At 36.4% G+C, this 23,919-nt stretch overlaps 1 protein-coding gene across 3 annotated transcripts in view; it reads right to left on the bottom strand.

Annotated features, from left to right (window-relative positions):
- Nucleotides 1-23,919, bottom strand: part of LOC149679702 (uncharacterized) — a 182,414-nt gene that overhangs the window by 4,085 nt on the left and 154,410 nt on the right. For all 3 annotated transcript variants that reach the window (XM_089835506.1, XM_089835508.1, XM_089835507.1), the window contains 4 exons: nt 15,495-15,738; nt 5,947-6,204; nt 988-1,191; nt 68-404 (listed from right to left, as the gene is read on the bottom strand). In XM_089835506.1, coding sequence (XP_089691632.1) covers nt 68-404; nt 988-1,191; nt 5,947-6,204; nt 15,495-15,738 — 1,043 coding nt within the window. The remainder of the gene's footprint in view (nt 1-67; nt 405-987; nt 1,192-5,946; nt 6,205-15,494; nt 15,739-23,919) is intronic.

The following is a 23,919-nucleotide window of genomic DNA, read 5'->3' as shown; positions in this document are numbered from 1 at the left end:
CAAGTCATAAAACCAAGTACCAAGGTTTAAATTCTATATTAAAAATAGATGTAAATCAATCACTCACCCCTACTGCATTGTATGGTACAATATATGAGTCCACGTCTAGGTAGAAACGGTCGTCCCAAGAGCGATATCTTGCAGGTATGACAGTTGAAACATGCTTCAGTTGCGTGCCAATGTTGACCTTCGTGTGACATTTGACCTTGATCAACTCCTATGGCTTCTCCGCACGAATCGCAGTATTCGGCAAATAGGGCGTCGAAACAGTGCAGACAGTAGGGTCGACCTTCCCGCATTATGTACCGCTGACCACCCAACTGACGGTCGCATTCGAAACAACTGAAATGCTTCATGTGCCAAGCTCGACCTTCAGCTTCGGTGCATTCGTCGGCGAAGATTATCTATTTTAGAGGTCATACAGAGGTTAACAAATATAATTTTTATAACAATTTTGTACTAAGTCTATTTGGTTACAAAGTCTATTTCGTTAATAAGTCTGTTTTTTTTATTAATTCCGGAGATAGATTTAATTTTAGAAGTAGGAATGGAGAAGAGAGTAATGTGGGCGCGCGTCAAAGTCCCGGACCCCCTTCCCCGGGACGGGGGGGGGGCTATGAAAGAAAGGGCGGGTCATAGCGACAGAGGTAAAAAGGAATTCCGTATTTTTCGCCGTCCGCGTCAGCAACGTCATCAAAACGTAGTTTAAGTGAGCAGCCAATAAGATAATTCAAGCTTTTCGTTACGTATTGGAGGGAGGGGCTCTATACTGGGTGGGCTATGAGTCGGACTGAAGTAAATACTAACCGTTCTCCATTCCTACTTCTAAAATTAAATCTATCCCTGTTAATTCTAAAACAAAATCGTTGATAAAATGGCTGGTTACACAATGATGTATTATGGGATACCCTGGTTACTCTAACACAATATTTTTAGAATCGTTTTACTTCCGATGTAAGAGGGTCAAAAATCAAATGTTTACATTACCTCATCACAAGCGGCACACCGTGGTTTGAGGCTTTCGGCATGATGTCGTCCGCAATAGAGTTTGCCTTCCCGGAAGAAGTAGATTAGGTCAACAAGAAGTTCATTGCAAACGGAACAGGTGAAGCAGGCTGGGTGCCAACAGGTCGAAGGTCCGGCTCGGGAAGCAAAGACGCAAATATCGCCAGCTCCGATTGATTCTTCACACTGAAATTTAATTTAAATAAAATTTTCAGAATTTTCACTTCATATTATCAGAAGGGGATAATAGAAGAAGGGTGACACTCTGTATCCTCTTAATACTTTAGTTATGAAATTACATGATTCTTCCCAGGCGAGAGACCCCTTTTTGAACATTTGCTCTCCCGCTCATCAAACTTAATTCAGATGGGTAATTATCGAACCGTGCTAGGGTGAATTCTATAACTGTTTGGTATTTACTAAAACCTCAGCAATCAATCAACCCACAAACCTTGATTGTCTTGACGTGGGACAAAAATTTAATTACCACAAGCGTATGCATGCGCCTTATTATTATTAATAATTAAGCAGCACTAATTGAGTAATGATAATTGGGAACTATTTACATGGCGTATGCATGATTCAGTTTAGTAACCTTGCAATAATCAATGTAAAATGATTTTGGGAAGAATCATGTGACATTAACCCGGCTTTCCGGTTGCAGATATCAGCCCACGTCACAAATGACAGGCAACACTAGTCAGTACATAATATCTATTTATAAAATATGTGGTGTCCTATTCCCAAGATATAGTGAAATAAATGATGATTACTAAGACTACATTATTAAAAGGCCAAGTTAAAAATTTCCATGTATGAATCACTTTAACCATTAGGCACCTGAACATCTTATCAGGCTTCCCCCGACCCCGGGAGCCAATTCCATTCCATCAAGCTTAGTTTAACACAAATCAAAGGGATAACGACCCTCTCCCATAACATGATGACTAAACCAACCTCCCTCGACTTCCCCACGCTCTGCTACCGCTTCGCCGGTTTTAAAGATATGGGGACATTGTTATAGATAAAGTGCACTCTTAAAATAACGCAAAAACCTTATAGAAAACTGTTACATTCTCTTGAAAGTATGGAGCAAATGAAGATTGTGAAAAAGAACAGACTGAAATTCTGTCTGTATGTAAATGTCTCAGAAACCAGAGGTGTCGGATACTTTCAAATAGATAGCTTTATAGGTCATTTAAAGTCCTGATTGACTGATAATCAAGGCCCAGCCCAAACCGCTTCAGCTAGAAGGCTGAAATTTTGCAGGGATGTTACTCTTAAGTAGAAGGCACGCACTAAGAAAGATTTTTACAATACGCCGCCATCTTGAAAAATGGCGACCAAAAATGTGACCTAAGTCTTCTTTACAGAATAACGTCCGTGCATTTCAACAGATGTCTTTGTTATTTAGTACATTGGTTTCCCATATACTATAGACTAGCTTTATGGTTTTTGTGGATAAATTTGCCGCCATCTTTTAAAATGGCGACCGGAAATGTAAATATTAAATTTATTGAGCTTATTTTGACGAAATGTATCAAAATAAATTTTGATGATCTTATTTTAAATCTAATTCAACTCAATATTTAAAATTTGTGGTGGTAATGAAGAACCAAGAAACGTAAGGTGTTTTTCATTTTATTTGGCAAATATCCAACCCCTTCTATAACATCATCCTCATCACGGGATGAAATGAGGGATCGAATTCTCCTCTTCCATAAACGTGAGTTGATCTCATAACGAGATTTCAACACGCACCATCCCCACTAAAGGGAGGGTGAAAAGGAAAATCAAGAGATTTCTTTTTGTTGATCATTCTACTAATTATAAGACCAATCTGCATAGTTAAACTTTTATACAGGATATACCTCCGAATGATTAACTTTAAAATTCAATTTAGTTTCATAGGTTTCATGGATAATTTGAAATTTGCACCTCTGACCAATCACGTAACGCCCTCCCTTCTTGTTAACATAATTCCCGTGGAACGTTCTACATCTCACGCCATGATTGTCAAATCATTTCATTTGACATGGAGCGTGACACGGGAATTTTGTTGACAAAATGTCAGGGCGTTACGCAATTGGTCGGAGGTGCAAATTTCAAATTACCTACGAAATCTGAAACTAATTTTAATTTTAAAATAACTCGGTGTCTGAATTTCCTGGATATTTCACTACAATTAATCAGAAGAATCGACATTTCGAATAAAACGTTTCAATTAAATACATAATAACTGTACATTTCTACACTGGCTACTAAACACTATCCCTTATAAAGAATTCTGAATTATTATTACACTCATAAACAATAACATATAACAGCACAGCACACAGAAGGTGCTTAACTTCACGTTTAAAAATCCCAGTTTCTCGTTACACCATTACGTGACACCCCTACCCGGAACTCCTGCCCTGCTCGAGTCGGTGTCGAAAAGCCGAACTCTTGCAGTCCAGAGCAAGTCGGAGTTTGATTACATTGGAGTACGGGGTGATGGAGATCCATCCCCGTTCTACTTTTCAAGGGGAAACTGGTTGGCTTTACAGGATTACACATAAGGATATTATCATTCCTTCCATTCTCCTCCAGAACTTCTCCTACATCTGAGTCACGTGGTTATCGATGTGGAAATTCTACCCCCTCCAACCCGGCTCGTGTATTGGATAAATTTATGTCCATGACTCGACTCACCAAATGCATGAATATTTTAATTTGTATAAATATAAGTATATACAGTATGTGTTTTTGATAAGTCTGGCTGGCATAAATTAAGGGGGATGTTTGTTCTTTGGGAAATCGATTTTGAGTCGAAAATGTCGTAACTTCTATCGCCTCCATTTTGTTTACCACAAGGGACACTGTTTTCGAATTATGAGTTGATGGGTGTTTTAGGCATGACCCCTTAAATCTAACTAAGAGACTTAAAGACCATTCTAATTCAATGGGACATTCCTTTAAAATACCTTAGATGAAAAAATAAACAAACATTTCAGGGCTTTCGAAGGCGCTAAAAGTGTATATATAACCATAAGTCCATAAGGATATGTTGCTACATAAGTTTGTCACTGGTAACTTATAGAAACTGGAGCTTGTAATTTTGAAGTGATTGAAGTAGGTCATAGATTCGAGGTAAAGCGATGTACGCCTGGTGAGTGAGGCGCTGTTAAAGGCTTAGTAATGCAGACTAAATAGGAGCTAGAAGTCCTGCAAAATTAACTAACCATCCGAGTGTAGGACTTAATTCTCGCTTGTCGTTCTCGAACTAGTTATCTCGAGCTGTAAGTCTCTAGGTAGCATTACGAACGTGTATAGGTAGTGTCATACTTATAATGTAACATATCTTATAAACTTATGATATAACACATTTAAAAATGCCCTGGTGTTGGTGGCATGGATTTATCTTGAATTTACTAACAAGAGTAATTTGAAACCATCGAACCGTTGCGACGAAACATTATATAAAAAGACCACCCTCTTCAAGACAAATATTTCCCACGAATCTTACCATCAACAAGTTTGTACTCTACGTGTTCTTAAGGTTAGAAATGTTTAGATTTATCATAGCCCTAGCTGTAATGCATAAGTATGGGTCTACCGACTGGCCTTTGTTTTCCAAAAAGGGTGTTAATAAGGCAGTGGTTCTATGGAAAAACAATTTTGAGGATCGAAAAGGTAATCTATACTTCTATTACCAGTCGATTATGCCCCCATAAGGGATGCACCCCCAAAACTAGTTAAGATTGGAGTATTTTACGGATGTTCCCTTAAACTTAAGTAATAATAAACTGAATGACAATGTTTTCTAATTTAATTAAGAGGTCATCCCTAAAACACCACTCAAATCATAACTTGTTTACCGTGACCTTTAGGGCAAAATGGAGTTAGAACATCTCGGTTCTTCCAACCTCTCTGGAATTAACATCCTGTAGTATCGGCCTTTATCCTTTTATTTAGAAAATAACTTTTCTACGCATACTTTGGTTAGTATGATAGAATTATGATTTTATGACTGTATTGTTGGTAAAACAATCAAATGGATTAAAATTCTAAAAGCAACCGAAACCACCAACCGGAAACATTTATCGAGAATTATATAATGGAACCTAAATTGCGCAACAATCAACCTACAAATAGACCGCTTCAAATTCATTTAATTTGGGTAAACGCATTAAAATCATCGCGAGAAGCTATGTCGATTTACCAAAACATAAGTTTATAAGATATGTTCCACAATAAGTATGACACTAAATATACTTCGTAATGCTAGAGACTTACAGCTCGAGATAACTAGTTCGAGGGAAAACAGCGGAAGCGAGAATTGAAGTACTACACTCGGTGGTTAATTTTGCAGGACTTCCACCTAAGTCCTATTTAGTCTGCATTACTAAGCCTTGGACAGCACCGCCTCACCAGGCGTCGGTTTACGTGAATCTATAACCTTCCTCAATCACTTCAAAATTATACGCTCCAGTTTCTAAGTTACCAGTGACAAACTTATGCAGCAACATATCTTATGAACCCATCAAACTCTCTTTATCACATTACAAGTACTAGTTCGAGAACGACGGAAGCGAGAATTGAAGTCCTACACTCGGTTAATTAACTTTGCAGGACTTCCATCTAGCTCCTATTTAGTCTGCATTACTAAACCTTTGACAGCATCGCCTCACCAGGCGTATGTCGCTTTACCTCCTCGAATCTATGACCTACCTCAATCACTTCAAAATTACAAGCTCCAGTTTCTAAGTTACCAGTGACAAACTTATGCAGCAACATATCTTATAAACTTATGATACAACCCATGAAATTCTCGTCATCACATTACGTGTACCAGTTAAAAAAACAACAGACAAAAACAACATCTATGCCCAACTTTCGTCCAAACAAAATTAAAATCAAACATAGAAAATAAGAAAATAAATATTTTTTCAAACTCACATTATCGCAAGTAAGCGCGTTGTTTTGAGCATGAACAGGAACTTGTCGAATGGTTCCTCTTCCTAAAGCTTCCCTCTTCCTCTGTTTGGAAAATAGGCGCAATTCCCTTCGTTCTTCCTCACTGAGGGCGCTACAGTAGCGAACCTCATTGTCGTGCGGAGGCAATTGATGGAGCAACTGCTTTATACGATACTTTTCACCAACACTGTTCACGTAGGGCACTTTGGCTTCCGGCAACCCGGCAAAGTACAAATGAACCTGAAATAAAAGGTAAGAGATATATAACGGGATATCAACACCACTAGATTAAAATCAAATTTAAAGAAACAAAAATAAAAAAAGATGCCCGTAAAACAAATGTTAGAACAATTAAAGTGATAATATAATAGGCCCGGGTATATTATGGTTTGGTATGCTGCCCTAGTTTATAGATTCATTTTGGTATTTTTTTTTTTTTTAAAATAATAATTTATAAAATGGAGGTCAAGATTATATCTTCGGGTGTCGGGCTCAATCTCTCTATACAGGGTGTAAATTTCTTTAGATATTCATAAAATGTTCAATAATTAATACAATACAGGGTGCTACAAAAAAAGGTAATTATAGGAACGAAGAACAGTGGTATTGTTCTATGCTGGGAAATCAATCAATTTTGAGCAAAGAAAATGTCGCAACTTTTGGGACCGATTTTACCATTAAGGGCCACAGATTTCAAGTTAAGATTCGAGTAGTGATTTAAGGATGACCCCCTTTAATTTAATTAAGGGGTCATCCCTAAAATAATCTAAGCATAACTCGTAAACGGTTCATAGAAGTTGCATTTTGAGACTCAAGATTGATTGTCCATAGAACCATGCACTGTACTTCGGTTCTATTACCCTCTTTTTTGAATACCCTGTATAATTGTAAAAGTCCAAGATGACTGATCATTAACGCCCAGCCCAAACGCTCCGCTTTACCTACTAAGGAAGCTGAAACTAGTTCTAGTAAGTCGTTATTATAAATTAAATACTAGGTGCTCAATAGATAGTTTGTCGACAACTCTATTGCCAATCATTTGAGAGTGCAAACTGAACAATTGAATCCGCAGCCATTTTGGAAAATGGTGCCCATATAATATACATGTTATTATTAATAATACCAAGATGCAATATCTAGTTTATTAGGCAGAAGGTATAAATTCGCATCATTTCCAGTAGGTCCGGAGTTAATCCCCGCCTCAGGAGAGGCAGGCGAAATAGCCCGGCCTCCTTTTACGTCCCCCCCCCCTGTATTTAGAAAGGGGGACTGGGACTAAGGCGCGCGAATACTTAGGCATCTTATACCTTCTCCCAAATAAACTAGATATCACTTCTTAATAATACTTCAGATTAATTCACTTCTGTACTATTTACTTCTAGAAATATTAAACCTAAAATAATACTATGTCAAGGTTAATAAACTTCGAAACAATAGACTATAAAAATTTAAATTTTGTCACCCGGAACTAGATTAGACAATGTTAGACCCGTAACAATTAAAATTAAGGCTACATTAAGTTAATTACTTAACTTAAAAGTCCAAAATTATCATCAAAGGTAAGTAACCTTAGGGAAACCTACACTGTACAATTAAAAATGATTCTTTTTATCCCCCTCTCTTAAGAAAATTTCAATGAACTTGGCAAAAAGGACCTCATAAAAATGAGTAATTTCATCTCAGTGGCGTCACGGCCCTACCTACGAAGAAATATCGCCGAAAAAATGCCTTTGGAGATAACATTTTCAATGAAAATAATACGTAGGAAACACTAATTACTATTTCGGAACCCCTATTTAAAGGGATAATAAAATGCTTCATCTGTTTTGGTAATAGCACATATTAGTTTGCAAAATATTATTAGAAAATTTGTCATGCATATTCAAGTAAATAAGTGGGTAGTGATAGTCCTCTCGACTCGGAGACGTAATATTATACTTTACCAACTTGTTTCTATTTTGACACTGAAAATTTAAATGTGGATGCGAAAAATCTCACGAAACAGAGTTTTGGGACACACTGATTTAGCTCCCTCGTAATGAATACAGGGTTGCTACGAGAGTTTTATGTTCAAATTCAATGGCTCTTCCAGGTTTTCCGGTTTTCCCTGACCTTTTTCTACTATTTTCGCAAACGTTTTTAGGTGCAGTTGTTATTATTCTAAATATAAGAAGGGGTGATATATAAATTTTAAACATTTTAGTTTAAGTCGTATGTAAAACATTGCGAATTTCGGTGTCTGGTCAAACATGATCTCGCCAAAACGCAATTTAAAACGTCACACCATGCTGGAGGGTTTAACAGCAGATCTTTTAGCAACTTTAATCAAATTTCCAGACTTTATTGAATTCTTATCACTACACTACTTTTCCCTGACCTTTTCGGCCAATTTTGAAATTCCCTGACTTTCCAGGTTTTCCCTTACCTTTTCAGCCCATTTTAAAATTCCCTGACTTTTCCTAGCTTTCCCTGACCTTTTCGGCACATTTTAAAATTCCCTGACTTTCCTAGTTTCCCTGACCTTTTAAAAAAGCCAATTTTGAAATTCCCTGACTTTTCTTAGTTTCCCTGACCTTTTCGGCCCATTTTAAAATCCCCTGACTTTTCCTAGTTTTTCTGACCTTTTAGGCCCATTTTAAAATTGTCTGACTTTTCCTAGTTTTCCCTGACCTTTTAGGCCCATTTTAAAATTGTCTGACTTTTCCTAGTTTTTGAAAAGCCCATTTTGAAATTCCCTAAATATTATCCGAAATTTCTTACACAAGCACTTCACAAACCCTTGAAAACGAGTTTTGTCACACCACGTGGAACACGTGTGTCAAGTTACATTGACTCGGAAATCTATATTTCCCTGTTAATTCAAGTCTAACGAGGCTGAATATGACGACTGTTTAGCTTGTTATAAGAACACACCGCGCGTTTTGTGGCCCTCCGGTGCAGAGGGTTCATTCCTTGTAAAATGTACGAAACTACAAAGTGGAATGTTCATTTTTAGAGAACTGCTTGGCCAGAGCCCAGAGGCCGAATACAAGACGCTGCTGAAATGCACGTACCCTGTAATTTTTGTGTAGAGTGCAAGTTACTACCATATCTCCAAAAAAAATAGAATGGTCTTTTTCTACCAAAAGTTTATGAGAGGGCTATTATTTTTAAACAGTATATTTTTAACACACAAAATATTTTAGTGAAATTCTTTGTCGGCGGCAGGCTAGGCAGTACACCGGACTTTGAATCTTGAAAACTTAACAATGCGTTTGGTTTTATGATGACACTGTCTGTTGTTGTGTTTTAGGCTTAGAAATATAAGTCGAGGCTTCAGGTTATATTTAAATATATAAAGTTTTAAGGTTTGTTGTTTAGGTTTAAGTTTAAAGAAACTTGTGTGACAAAACAAAACTGTTCATTGTAGGGCTGTCATAGTGAAATTTGAATTGTTTGTCAAATTTAGCTTAACACAATGATATCTCAAACTTAGTTACAGAAATTTTAAACAGTTTACGTTAAGTTTAAGGCAGAGAAATTTCAAACTGTTTACGTTAGGCTTAACGTAGAGAAATTTCAAACTGTTTACGTTAGGATTAACGTAGAGAAATTTCAAACTGTTTACGTTAGGCTTAACGTAGAGAAATTTCAAACTGTTTACGTTAGGCTTAACGTAGAGAAATTTCAAACTGTTTATGTCAGGCTTAGCGTAGAGAAATTTCAAACTGTTTACGTTAGGCTTAACGTAGAGAAATTTCAAACTGTTTACGTTAGGCTTAACGTAGAGAAATTTCAAACTGTTTACGTCAGGCTTAGCGTAGAGAAATTTCAAACTGTTTATGTCAGGCTTAGCGTAGAGAAATTCCAAAACTGTTTACGTTAGGCTTAGCGTAGAGAAATTTCAAAACTGTTTACGTTAGGCTTAGCGTAGAGAAATTTCAAAACTGTTTACGTTAGGCTTAACGTAGAGAAATTCCAAAACTGTTTACGTTAGGCTTAACGTAGAGAAATTCCAAAACTGTTTACGTTAGGCTTAACGTAGAGAAATTCCAAAACTGTTTACGTTAGGCTTAACGTAGAGAAATTCCAAAACTGTTTACGTTAGGCTTAACATAGAGAAATTCCAAAACTGTTTACGTTAGGCTTAACGTAGAGAAATTCCAAACTGTTTACGTTAGGCTTAACGTAGAGAAATTCCAAACTGTTTACGTTAGGCTTAACGTAGAGAAATTTCAAACTGTTTACGTTAGGCTTAACGTAGAGAAATTCCAAAACTGTTTACGTTAGGCTTAACGTAGAGAAATTCCAAAACTGTTTACGTTAGGCTTAACGTAGAGAAATTCCAAAACTGTTTACGTTAGGCTTAACGTAGAGAAATTCCAAAACTGTTTAGGTTAGGCTTAACGTAGAGAAATTCCAAAACTGTTTACGTTAGGCTTAACGTAGAGAAATTCCAAACTGTTTACGTTAGGCTTAACGTAGAGAAATTCCAAACTGTTTACGTTAGGCTTAACGTAGAGAAATTCCAAACTGTTTACGTTAGGCTTAACGTAGAGAAATTTCAAACTGTTTACGTTAGGCTTAACGTAGAGAAATTTCAAACTGTTTACGTTAGGCTTAACGTAGAGAAATTTCAAACTGTTTACGTTAGGCTTAACGTAGAGAAATTTCAAACTGTTTACGTTAGGTTTAAAGTAGAGAAATTTCAAACTGTTTACGTTAGGTTTAAAGTAGAGAAATTTCAAACTGTTTACGTTAGGCTTAACGTAGAGAAATTTCAAACTGTTTACGTTAGGCTTAACGTAGAGAAATTTCAAACTGTTTACGTTAGGCTTAACGTAGAGAAATTTCAAACTGTTTACGTTAGGTTTAAAGTAGAGAAATTTCAAACTGTTTACGTTAGGTTTAAAGTAGAGAAATTTCAAACTGTTTACGTTAGGCTTAACGTAGAGAAATTTCAAACTGTTTACGTTAGGCTTAACGTAGAGAAATTTCAAACTGTTTACGTTAGGTTTAAAGTAGAGAAATTTCAAACTGTTTACGTTAGGTTTAAAGTAGAGAAATTTCAAACTGTTTACGTTAGGCTTAACGTAGAGAAATTTCAAACTGTTTACGTTAGGCTTAACGTAGAGAAATTTCAAACTGTTTACGTTAGGCTTAACGTAGAGAAATTTCAAACTGTTTACATTAGGCTTATCGTAATGATAATACAAAACCATCCTAGCAAAATATAGTTGCATCAGTTTTAAACTGAATGAAATTTTATATTACATTTTAAAGATAAACGTATCAAACAAGATCATAGCATCTAGGCCCCCTACGTTTTTCTCACTTTATTTTAAAAAGGAAAAAATTCCAATTTGGCTAAGGCTTAACCTAATTGAAAATTGTCATTTACGTAATCTGTACGAAGCAATTACTCCCACAGATGCTAGCTAGAACCCATGGCATCTTAACCATTTTTCAACCCTAGTTTATTAAACGAGGCCTAGCTTTTCTTCCATCCCCTTCTCAAAAGTTATCTCAAAACTAAATTTCTTCTAGAAAACGCACTAAAACTATCTTTGAAATCCACGCCCTCATTTAAACTTCAATGAATATGAATGAATTAGCTATAACTAACCCTCTTTCGTTTAAAAAAAAGCATCATTTTCAAATTTTCAATTTCCATAAATTACTCGTTAGCCTTGGTTTATCATCAAAGCCCAAGTTGGCGCCAATAAAACTTAGGCGCCAAAATTTAGGGGCACATTTGAAGCCCGCCTAAATAAACTATAGTGAAGTTAAGAATAGAGGCGAAATGTTCTGAGATCAAGAAAGCCCATACCAAAACAAGTAGGCCTAAGGTCAAGAAATAGAACTGTGTAACTTCTATCTCCATTTTGCCACAAGGAACAATGCTGTTTTCGAGTTAAGATTGTTAAGAGTATTTTACGGATGACCCCTTAAAATTAATTAAGAAACTGATTTAGACAATGATTAATTAATAATTTAATTAAGGGGTCATCCCTAAAACATCAAATCATAACTGGAAACAAGAAGTGATATCTAGTTTATTAGGGAGAAGATATAAATTCGCCACATTTCTAGTTTTATCTCCAGTCCAACCAAACGTAGGTCCGGAGTTTATCCCCGCCTCTAAAATACAACCAGCATTTCATTGGTTCTTGAAAACTCACGTCAGCGCGACGCGAATGACGAAAATTCCGTATTTTCCGACTGAGGAGAGGCGAAATAGCCCGGCCTCCTTTTACGTCCCCCCCCCCTTGTATTTTGAAAGGGGACCACTGGGACTATGTCGCGCGGATACTTAGGCATCTAGTAAAATAGATATCGCTTCTTGCTGGAAAACAGTTTTCCTTGTGGCAAAATGGAGGCGATAGAAGTACAGAACATTTTCGATTCAAAATCGATTTCCCAAAGAAGATGCCCCTTAATTTACGCTGATCAGACTTATCAGAAACACCCTGTATAGTTGGGAACTTTCTTAACACAGCTTAATTTTCGTGGCAAATGTTTGGGGCTCATAAGGATAATAATATAACTTTTGGCGCGAATTCAACCACATTAACAGCGCCAAAGAGCCAACGTGATTTATTTATAACAAACCAATCAGATCTGTTAAAAAAATAAATGTGACATTTCTAAACACTAAAATAAAAAAAAAAATAATAAAAAAACTTTATAGAAACGTTTTAAAAATGAGTCAACATTCAGATCGGACATATTCAACGCCCTTGTACATGGAACACACACTTCCGTCATAGACTACCTACTCCAATTGTAACAATACATAAGCCACTCCCATGTCACGTCAATCCAAATGCGAAGCGTTAACAAAGGTACGAAACAGACTTTTCATAAGTTTTTCTGTAAATTCCCAAATTCCCATTTGTCTTTTTAAAACCACCATCTCCCCACGCGAACCTATAAAAGAAGGTTGGACTGCTTTCTTTTTTACAAGTTTTATCTTAATCTACTGGATAGATTTTTCTCTAGTGCTAACATAAACCTATAATACTCTCCTTAAGTATGGGTCGACTTAATATTTGATTGTTTGTTAGATTCTTCTAAATGATCTACGCATAAAAGTATAATCCTACGTTCACAAGCAGCTTTCGTCGTCAAGCGCGTGATCGAGTGGGCTATGCTTCTATACACCAATTTTACCTCCCCAAAGGCAGGAACCAATCTTAACTCATTCTTGAAGGCGTAGCTAAAACTAGCCTTTGCTAAGCATAGAGGGCCAGTTAACTTCGCATCCCTTGGCCATTCTTTTATATAAGTTCATAAGATATGTTGCATAAGTTTGTATCTGGTTACAAACTGGAGCTTGTCATGAAGTGACGTAGATCATAGATTCAGGGTAAAGCGACACCTGGTGAGACGCTGCATGTCAAAGGCATAGTAATGCAGACTAAATAGGAAGATGGAAGTCCTGCAAAATTAATTAAAAATCCGAGTGTAGGACTTCAATTCTCGCTTCGCGACGTTCTCGAACTAGTTATCTCGAGCTATAAGTCTCTAGCGTTACGAAATATATTTAGTGTTAAACTTATGGAACATATCTTATAAACTTATGGTATAACATAATGCAGATATTTTATACAGTTAGGTGCAAAGGCTTTAGTGCACCAGTACTTAAAACCACATGGGTCGCTAGGCAACCCTGGGTAGGTAAGCCCAAGCCTTAGTGGAGGGATGTTTCTACGAAGATGGCGCTACAGTCTCCAGAATTTCTTCATTCTTACCCCCTATGGCAGACCCATACTTATGAAAAGTATTACAGCGTTATATTACTATTTCTCTCAACTGAGACTTTCCCGTTTCGAGATCCGAGAATTTTCCAAGTGTTCTTTAGAAATTGTGACACCAAATAGATTGATCAATGCTAGCGAAGATTTAATTTATGACCTTGTGTGATAATTTTTATATAGGTATGTACCTACATGTACCTCTCTCTAGTGAAAATGTTTTCCATGTTTCCAAGATCAAAAAGGTTTCTAGACTCTAGAGGCCTTAAAAATTAGTCAGAACTTAATCTATCAAAGAGTACGTATACTTGCAATCTTGATTTATAGAAAAATTCATAAAACTACGAGCAACATTACAGCCATTTCTTCGATTTCTACTGAAGCCACCCAACAAACGAACGAACGAACATATTTAACTAGATGTTTTTCGTACTGATTATATTAAAAACAAATCGGTTTTTAATTGCTTATTTGCATTCTAGGAATTATAAAATGTTTCTTTTTTGTGAAGTAAATAAACCAAGCAAGAGCTTCAATTTCGTTCCGGTTATGATTTGGCTAAAAAGACTTTTACAAGCAATAGCCCAAAGGCTTAACAAACAAAAAAGGATCATCATTGTAATTTAAGCATTGGTTTGTTATATATAATTGCTAAGCTTAACGCGATGCCAGATTCAAACTTACAAACTTTTACTATAACAGCCCAAAGGTTTAACTAACAAAAAATCATCATCATTCATTAATAACTTAAGCCTTGGTTGGTTATGTATAATCACTAAGCCTAACGCCATGACAACTTCAAACTTCCACAAGCCTTGGGAAAACAGTAGCATCATTGTAACTTAGGCCTTGTTTTGCTAAATTATAACTAAGCCTAACGCGACGACAGCTTCAAACTTATGAACTCCACAATAACAGCCCAAAAGGCTTAACAAACAAAGGACCATCACTATTGTAACTTAAGCCTTGGTTTGTTAAATTATGGCTAAGCCTAACGCGATGGCAGATTCCACCTTATTAACTTTCACAATAACAGCCCAAAAGACTCAACAAACAAAAGAGCATCATCATTGTAACTTAAGCCTTGGTTTGTTAAATTATACCTAAGCCTAATTCGACGACAGATTCATTGACCTTGAATCTGAATAAAAACGAACATCAGAGTTCCTCTGGTAATATTATTACAATCATAATTTTTGCAGCGGGTCCTCCCGTTTCTTTTAAGTCTTTTTGCGCACAAAAGGAAAAAAAAAATAAAAAATTAAAGCTAAACCTCCAAACAATGACTTCATAGGCAGGAAAAAGTAATTAAAAATATAGAAGGAAGGCAAAAATAATCCTTCGGGGCAAATGACCTTTGAACTGAATGAATTTTTCGCGTTTAGTTACGGTGCCTCAAACTCAACAGATGATGGGTAGAGAAAGAGGAGGAGTTTTAACGTCACGGGTAAAGTTATCGCGTCAGTTTGATGGAATTAGGCTTAAGGATTTTTATACATAAAAAATTTGGCAAATATTTTAATTGCATAACGGAGATTTTTTAATGAGTTTTTGACTATCTGGGGAGTCTTATCGGATGTTAGGCTTAACAAGAATGGTTCTAGATGAAGCATCCTATGCTAATTAACTGAGCAAAGGCTTAACTGCTAATTTACAAAGGCGCTATGTAAGCGTTCCCATAAGAATTGATTTTCGATTCAAGCAGACGACGCTTGAAGTCTAGATGTTAGTCAAATATCGCGCTAAGCCTTAGCCAAACAATATCTAAAAGCTAGTTTGAAAATTTAGGCTTACCTGTTCAGATTTTAATCCAGGTGGAACCCAAGTATACTCTTCAAGAGCACACCCACTATCATCATCCGATTGACTTTGTCGCTGATTGGCGTCCGCCGTGGGAGCAAAGGGCAGCGCCATCCTTTGGGTCAAAATAGAACGTTCCGTTTCGCCCGATAGGGTGGGCGTGGCTTGGGTAATCGTCTCGCCATTAGCTGCCACCGTATGCTCGTCTCGCGGACATTTGCAATTTCGACAAACTTTTCTGTAAAAATAAGAAGAAGAAAGTGGATTAGCATAAAAATTCGTTTAGAAAATTAAATAACTTTAATTAAAATATAACTATGAACTCTGTTCCCATAAATTAAAAGCTCGCTTGAAAAACCGCGCCAAAGCTCGCGTTACAGCGACATCTGGCGACGCTATTGTGGAGGGAAACAGCACAACCTACGCTCATCACTTCAAAAACCGCTTATGTGTTGTAGCATTTTAATACCCCTTTAACTTTGAATAATCTACTATTACGGTGATATAACTTTCAGTTTCATCTCATAAAATGTCCTCGAGAGAATCAACATTCCAAGTGGAGTAAAATTATGATAATTCGACTATAATAATGAATATTAATGAGGAAAATTCAATACCGCCTACCATAATGATAAAATATTGTTTTAAAATGTATTAAAATTGCTTAAAATTGTATGGTCGCCACGATCGCTAAAGCCCAAAGGCCAAGGAGCTTACCCTATTAAAACCGAAGGGGAAAGAAAATAATATCATTCCCCAAGGAGTATACAGAATTTATTTGACAGTTTAAAGTAATTTTCCCTGACCAGGGATAGATTTAATTTTAGAAGTACGAATGGAGAACGGTTAGTATTTACTTTAGTCCGACTCATAGATCACCCAGTATAGAGCCCCTCCTTCCAACACGTAACGAAAAGTTTAAATTATCTTATTGGCTGCTCACTTAAACTACGTTTTGATGACATTGCTGACGGGGACGGCGAAAAATACGTAATTCCTTTTTACCTCTGTCGCTATGACCCGCCTTTTCTTTCATACCCCTGTCCCGTGGAAGGGGGTCCGGGACTTTGACGTGCGCCCACATTACTCTGTTCTCCATTCCTACTTCTGAAATTAAATCTATCCCTGGTATAGCTAAGCTTATAAGCTTCTGGTAAGAATAATACTCCATAGAAAAAAGGGGTAACATGTTTCTCCTGGCTTTAAGCTTTGATCCTGGGCCTAGATGATTACCTACTATACTACCACCACGAGTAGCTATTGCTAAAGGCTTTTTTAATACATACGGAATTCCCCCTAAACGAAAGTATTATAAAATATTAAAACCAGATAAAAATCGCCTATAAACAGTCGTTGCACCCAATATATATAGAGCTCCCATCACCGACTCTTCGATTTCAAGCCTAGATAAACCACAAAAATTCGGTTACCTAGCCTCTTACGCAAGAGATAAGTTTGATATTGTATCGATTAGATAGAGTATAACCTGTCTCCCTTCGTCTATAACTAGGTATAGGGTCGCGTTTAAAATCGTGATAATGAAAAAAGTCAGAGGGGGTTTTCTCAACATGTTTTGAAAATACAGCTGTATACGCATAATAGGATTAAATAGACCAGATTTCTTATCATTTTAAGTTATCTTAAACATTTCAGTAGTAGTTTTAATACCATCATAAGTTTATAAGATATGTAACGTGATAAGTATGATACTACCAAGAAGCGGTCTATAGTTTACTAGGGAGAATGTATAAATTCGCGCCACATTTCTAGCTTTATCTCCAGTCCAAACGTTACGTAGGTCCGGAGTTAATTCTCGCCTCTAAATTACAACCAGCATCTCATTGGTTCTTGAAAACTCACGTCAGCGCGACGCCAATGACGAAAATTACAGAGTATTTTCCGACTGAGGAGAGGCGAAATAGCCCGGTCTCCTTTTACGTCGCCCCTTGTATTTTGAAAGGGGGACAGGGACTATGGCGCGCGAATACTTAGGCATCTTATATCTTCTCCCTAATCAACTAGATATCACTTCTTGGCATTACTAAGCCTTTGACAGCGCCTCACCAGGCGTCGCTTTACCTCGAATCTATGACCTACGTCACTTCAAAATTACAAGCTCCAGTTTGTAAACAGGACTTACGGAACATAACTTATGAACTTATGATACCATCTCGGTATAATATAGCATAAATCGAATAATCCTTTTCAAAATAGAACATTTTAGGCTCAAAAGAGACCATAGAACCATTATACTTCGGTCAATACTACCACCCTTTTTCGAACTCCTTGTTTAATGTAAATTTTATGAATTATTGAAATGTGGTGTCTCTTTCACAAACACCAAAAAAGTACGCATATCACAAGGAAAAATTTGAAAACGAAGGCTACCATAAATTTATTTGCTTATTTAAGTGTAAAAACGCCCCATTTTTTAAGGAATTTCGTCGCATCATAACAGGTTACAAAATTCAAAAAAGTGAGGGAGAAAGTACTCAGTCATTTAAATATAAACTCTAAATAACGAGACAACTTGACTTTGATAAACGATATACAAATTCCAACAAGTTTCTCGCCGGCCAGTAAATAAAAGAAAGTTAAAGAAAACACACTTTTCTGGTTTGGTGCTATGATACACATCGTAATGGCACCGCGTGTAATCCTTCCGTATACACCTAACACCCTGAACGGCAGTCAAACGCCACTTCACTTAAAAAATAAAACTTCATTCTGAAGATATTTTTCAACAGGGAGACTCGATTGGTGTGGAGACGTATTGGTTATAGGCTAAATAAACGTCCCTACGCTACTGCCACCCTCTATGGGGAAAACTCAACTTTCGCGCACCTTTCCGGGCATCAGAGATCAAAGTTCTCATTCGTGTTTACGATGTTGTATAGACCTTTTCGACGTAGAAAAGGGGGGTAGGCAACCCTCAGTATCGGAACGTACCAGGGGGGGGGGTTGATACGTTGCCGTCCGTCTCTGCGCTCTCTAAAGATACAAAAATACTACAGCGCAGGCTACAAAAAGCGACATGCAAGGCAGAGTTTTATCCCCTTTTAATTCCATTGAAATGGTCTATTATCCCGAATTTTTAATAACTGGATCACGTGACGCGATGACGTCAAACGGAATAGACGTTTTAAAATCAGGTAAGATGGCAGTATCGTCTGCTTGGAATAGGGTTAATACGTAACATTGATTGGATGGGTGGACGCAAAGACGTTAGATATGGCTTCTAAGTAACCAGTCCACCGGGGACGTGACGTCAATAGTCTCAATTGTATGGCCTAAGCTGGCTGACGACTTCCAATATGGTCGCCAAAACCGAGGTAAGAGATAAGAGGGTGTCACGTCACCAGAAAGTTCGTAATAGCAGACTATTCAGGATTGCTTAGCCCTCCCTCTTCACTTTCGACATGGTACATTTAAATTCACCCTTTTATAATAAACTCCCATACAGAATCTCCCTGATTCAAAAGATAGAAAAAAACACAAGCGTTCAATCTAATTCTCGTTTTGGCCCATTTGTATTTTATAAGAAGGGATTGACCTTTGAACTGCCAACATTCTATCAATATTAAAAACGTATCTAGCGGTGAAAAGAAATTCTTTCTAAATCTTATTAACGCGATTCACAATAGGAACCAAGTTAGGGAATTTTAACGGAAACTGAAAAGCTTTTCTTCTGTTTCCATTTGTTGCGAAGTTGATTTATATATTGCGTACCATTCTTGGTTTGCTTATGATTTAAAGCTGCATTTAAAGCGATTTAAATTAAATTTAAAGGTAAAGTTCAGGTAACATAACATTATACAGGGATAAATTTAATTTGAGAAGTAGGAATGGAGAACAGAGTAATCTGGGCGCGCGTCAAAGTCCCGGACCCCCTTCCACGGGACGGAGGGGTATGAAAGAAGAGGCGGGTCATAACGACAGAGGTAAAAAGGAATTACGTATTTTTTTGCCGTCCCTGTCAGCAACGTCATCAAAACGTAGTTTAAGTGAACAGCCAGTAATATAATTTAAACTTTTCGTTACGTGTTGGAGGGAGGGGCTCTATACTGGGTGGTCTATGAGTCGGACTGAAGTAAATACTAACCGTTCTCCATTCCTTCTTCTAAATTAAATCTATCCCTGAACATTTCCTTTAATCAACATGGTAAAGAAAATTGCGATTGAAAACTAACTGGCAATAACAAGGACTATTATTTTGTGCAAGTTTTGAAACAGTGCATGCGTTATCCGCCGCGTCGTGCGCAATTTACAATTTAAAATGGGGGACCCAATTTTTACGCTTCGACTTTGAAAAATGATTCCTTTTATGATTCGAAGGTATTTTTTTATTCCACTCTTTAGAAATAAATTTGAACCATCATCAGTTTTGCATCATCATACCCGAACCGTCTTGACTAGCTAAGCCTTTTATGGGAATCTAATTTTGATGTGGTATTAATTTTCAAGTTTTTGTAGCCCAGAGTGAAAGTTTAATGACCTGAATATTTGGTTGTTTGAGCGACGTTTAAGTACCCTTTCTAGATGAAGTAAATTATTGGTGAGAACACGTCTTCTAGACAACTAATCGTGATTTGTTCCCCTAACTTACTGTGATCATAGTTAGAATTGTTTTAAATTGTTGCAGTTATAGTGGTAAATTAATTATTCCTGTAATTTATAGTTACAGTGGTTTTGTTTAATTTGCATTGTGGTTAAAATGGCGTTAATTGCATTTAAATTACAGTCAAAGAATCAATATAGAGCAAGTTAGTTTAAATTACAGTAAATATTAAGTAAAATTCCTTTAAATTACTGCAAAAATCCCGTAAAATCCCTTTAAATAATAGCCAAAATCTCGTAAAATCCCTTTAAATAATAGCCAAAATCTCGTAAAATCCCTTTAAATAATAGCCAAAATCTCGTAAAATCCCTTTAAATAATAGCCAAAATCCCGTAAAATCCCTTTAAATAACAGCCAAAATCCCGTAAAATCCCTTTAAATAACAGCCAAAATCCCGTAAAATCCCTTTAAATAACAGCCAAAATCCCGTAAAATCCCTTTAAATAACAGCCAAAATCCCGTAAAATCCCTTTAAATAACAGCCAAAATCCCGTAAAATCCCTTTAAATAACAGCCAAAATCCCGTAAAATCCCTTTAAATTACAGTCAAAAATATGTAAAATCCTCTAAATTACAGCCAAAACCAGTAAAACTCCTTTAAATTACAGCTTAAATTCCATAAAATCCCTTTAAATTACTGCCAAAATCCCGTAAAAATAAATACATTCAATAAGGTGTTCAATTCCTTTGAATAAATTTACCCCACAGAAAAATACGTCAAATATTTTAAATTTGCCTACAGTTAAAACTTCAAAATTTTTGGGCCCAATTTAGCACCAAAGCCAAAGGGTAAAATCGAGCTTAAACTGGTTTCATTAATAACGCATTGTAGAAGCCTTTGGCTTTGCTACAACCAACCAATTCGTACTGGTCAGGAAATAAAAACACAGTCGTTTTAAACAGGTTGAATTTCACTCTAAAAATTGCTTGAAGATCTATACGATGCGTTTTGTTACTGCATGCAGGATTTATGAATTTATTTTTTTATTTTTTAAATATATTTCAACCCTCTCTCTCTCTCTCTTTCGAGAGAGAGAGTCAATTGGAAATGACATTGATTTACAAGTTTAAAATCCGGGTTGAATTACTTCCAACTAACTGTCAGGTTAAAGCGGTATATGGAAGTAGAAAGTGCATTACGGTGTTGGGTTTAGATTAATGTACTATGATGTCAGGCGTTAATGGGGCCATTTAACCGTCCCTTGAGTCTACGTATTCATATAGTTCTAGTTTCATAGGTAACATACAACAATTAGTATGACACAGAATGTTTGTTTACGACCAAGAAGCGATATCTAGTTTATTAGGGAGAAGGTATAAGTTATTAACATTTCCAGCTTTATCTCCAGTCCAAACGTATAGTAGGTCCAGAGTTAATCCCCGCCTCTAAATTACAACCAGCATCTCATTGGTTCTTGAAAACTCACGTTAATCGCTACTTCCGTCAACAGACTCGTTATTTGTCAATAATTTTATATACAGGGTGTTTCTGATAAGGCATTTTTCCGTCCGGGCCACTGTTTTCAAGTTAAGATTGATTTGAATATTTTCAGGATGACCCCTTAAATTTAATTAAGAAACTGATTAAGACAATGACTTCTAATTTAATTAAGGGGTCATCCCTAAAACATCCATCAAATCTTAACTCGAAAACAGTGCCCTTAATTGTGGCAAAATGGCGATAGAAGTTACTACATTTTCGACTCAAAATCGTTGAATGAACACCCAACTTAATTTCTAACAGAGATTTCAGAAGCACCCTGTATATGAAATCTTATGAGAGTCACGTGACTTATATCCTTCAATCTATTAGCCCATGATTCTCATTATTACACGAGGGGCCGGTCACTCTGGGTAATCGGAGTACACGGTTGTACCTTTGACTGTACTAAAGCCCTGCCCTTGACAGATTACACGTAATCAGTAATCGGTGTAAAGGAAATCTGACAGTGATTAGCCCCTCGTTATTATATACCAATTCAGAATTACGTTAGTATCTGTCCCCTCGGATGTCTGAAAACGCGGTGGAGCAGCAAAGTGCCCATTGTTTTGGGAGTGACCATAATTTATGAGCCCGGTCTAGACCGTTTTTGCCCTCAAGCAACAAAATACATTTTGGGTTTAAGACTTAACTTCACAAACTTGCATTACAACGCAACGTTAGGCAATTCTAAGTACCCGATTTACCGAATGCATATTCATGAAACGCGATCGCAATGAAAAAGTAAAAGCGCTTCCTTTCACCTTATCTCTCATACCTTGAATAACTAAACAAAGCTGCTAAGGGAGAAAAAATATCATAGGGGTTTCACCTAAAGTTCGGTTGTTAAAGAATAGAGTGTGAAATTACCTTAATTTTTAAACTGGGTATTAACTGGGTAAATTACCGATAAATTAGTATCATTGGACAGGCAAGAATTTGGGCTATACTCAATGGATTTGCAGGAATTCACCACCCAAAGTTCCAAGCCACGTTTACAATATGGTCTGTCTGTCGTAATTGAAGTTCTAATTTATAAGTAATTCTAAGTGAAAAGTAATTAATTTCGCATAAACATCTTGGAAGAAGTTGGTAGAACGTTCTTTACAAGGTTAATTGCAACAATTTCAATTTTCAGATTCAAATTCCCTGACTGTTTACAATCATTGTCCTTAACCGCTTTAGGCCTAAGTTAACAGTATATTTTCAACAACTCATATATTATAACACTCAATGCTGAAACATTAAAGTTGAAAGCTTCCCCACTAAAATCAAATTTCCTGACTATTTCCAACGATTTTCCCTGACTTTTTAAGGGAAAAGTTTTTAATAATAACAGAATATTATATTCAAAATACCATCTTCAACTTACGTTATAAACCACATTTATTGTAAACATGTGCAACTCTGTAACATAACATTCAACGCCGGAATTTCACCAAATAAAACCAAATTCCCTGAATTCCCTGATAAATTTATGCCAACTCTGTTCTATTCGCGCCTTACAAGTAAATGACATATTTCCGTTGAAATGAATTTTTTCATAAGAAAACTTAAAAATTCAAAGAAGTTTCTAGTAAATCACCTTTGCCTCGAGGCTAATGACTCGTTTTAATTTTCACCTATAATTATATATTTTTATAAATACCAGTCACACACATAAATTTTGACAGGATGTGCTTGTGCCCTTTCCTTAGGAAATTAGGTAGTTTTTAACCTTTTTTTAAGTTTTATTATTTCATTTGACAAGTGTTGAAGAATTTTATCCTTAATCCAAATTTACGATCTGAATAATCCGGATTAATTTTCGAATTTATTTAACTTTTTTAAATCTTGTAAAATATGGTAGACAACATTGAATGGAAAACCTTCCGTTAGAGGATATTATTTTCTTTGTTATGTAAAATATGTTTAAATATATTGGGGTTTTAATTTATAGACCGAGTTCGGATTTTTATTGGAAAACACTATAATTCTTTTTATATAAAGGATTTAGTTGAATTAGAGATAAATTAAATCACCATATTTGCAATATCCGGACTCGTTCGAACCAGGGATAGATGTAATTTTAGAAGCAGGAATGGAGAACGGTTAGCCCAGTATATAGCCACTTCCTCCAACACGTAACGAAAAAGAACATCTCCCTTAACTTATTTATCAGACCAGAAGTAAGATGAGACTAGAAGTAAAGAGCTCTAGTATTGGTAGTAGATCCTGGCACTAGTGAACAAATTTGAGGATTTTATGCCGCTTCCATCGCGCCTACGCTAGAGAGAAAAAAAAACTGGTCGAGTTCCAAAAACATTTCCTACCCCCTTCCC

The sequence above is a fragment of the Phalangium opilio genome, unplaced genomic scaffold (assembly GCF_054372755.1).
Source record: "Phalangium opilio isolate 3A_F unplaced genomic scaffold, DU_Popi_V2 ptg000041l_1, whole genome shotgun sequence".
Lineage (NCBI taxonomy): Eukaryota > Metazoa > Arthropoda > Arachnida > Opiliones > Phalangiidae > Phalangium > Phalangium opilio.
Note: the sequence above shows the minus strand (reverse complement) of the source record. Positions and strands in the feature narration are given on the sequence as shown.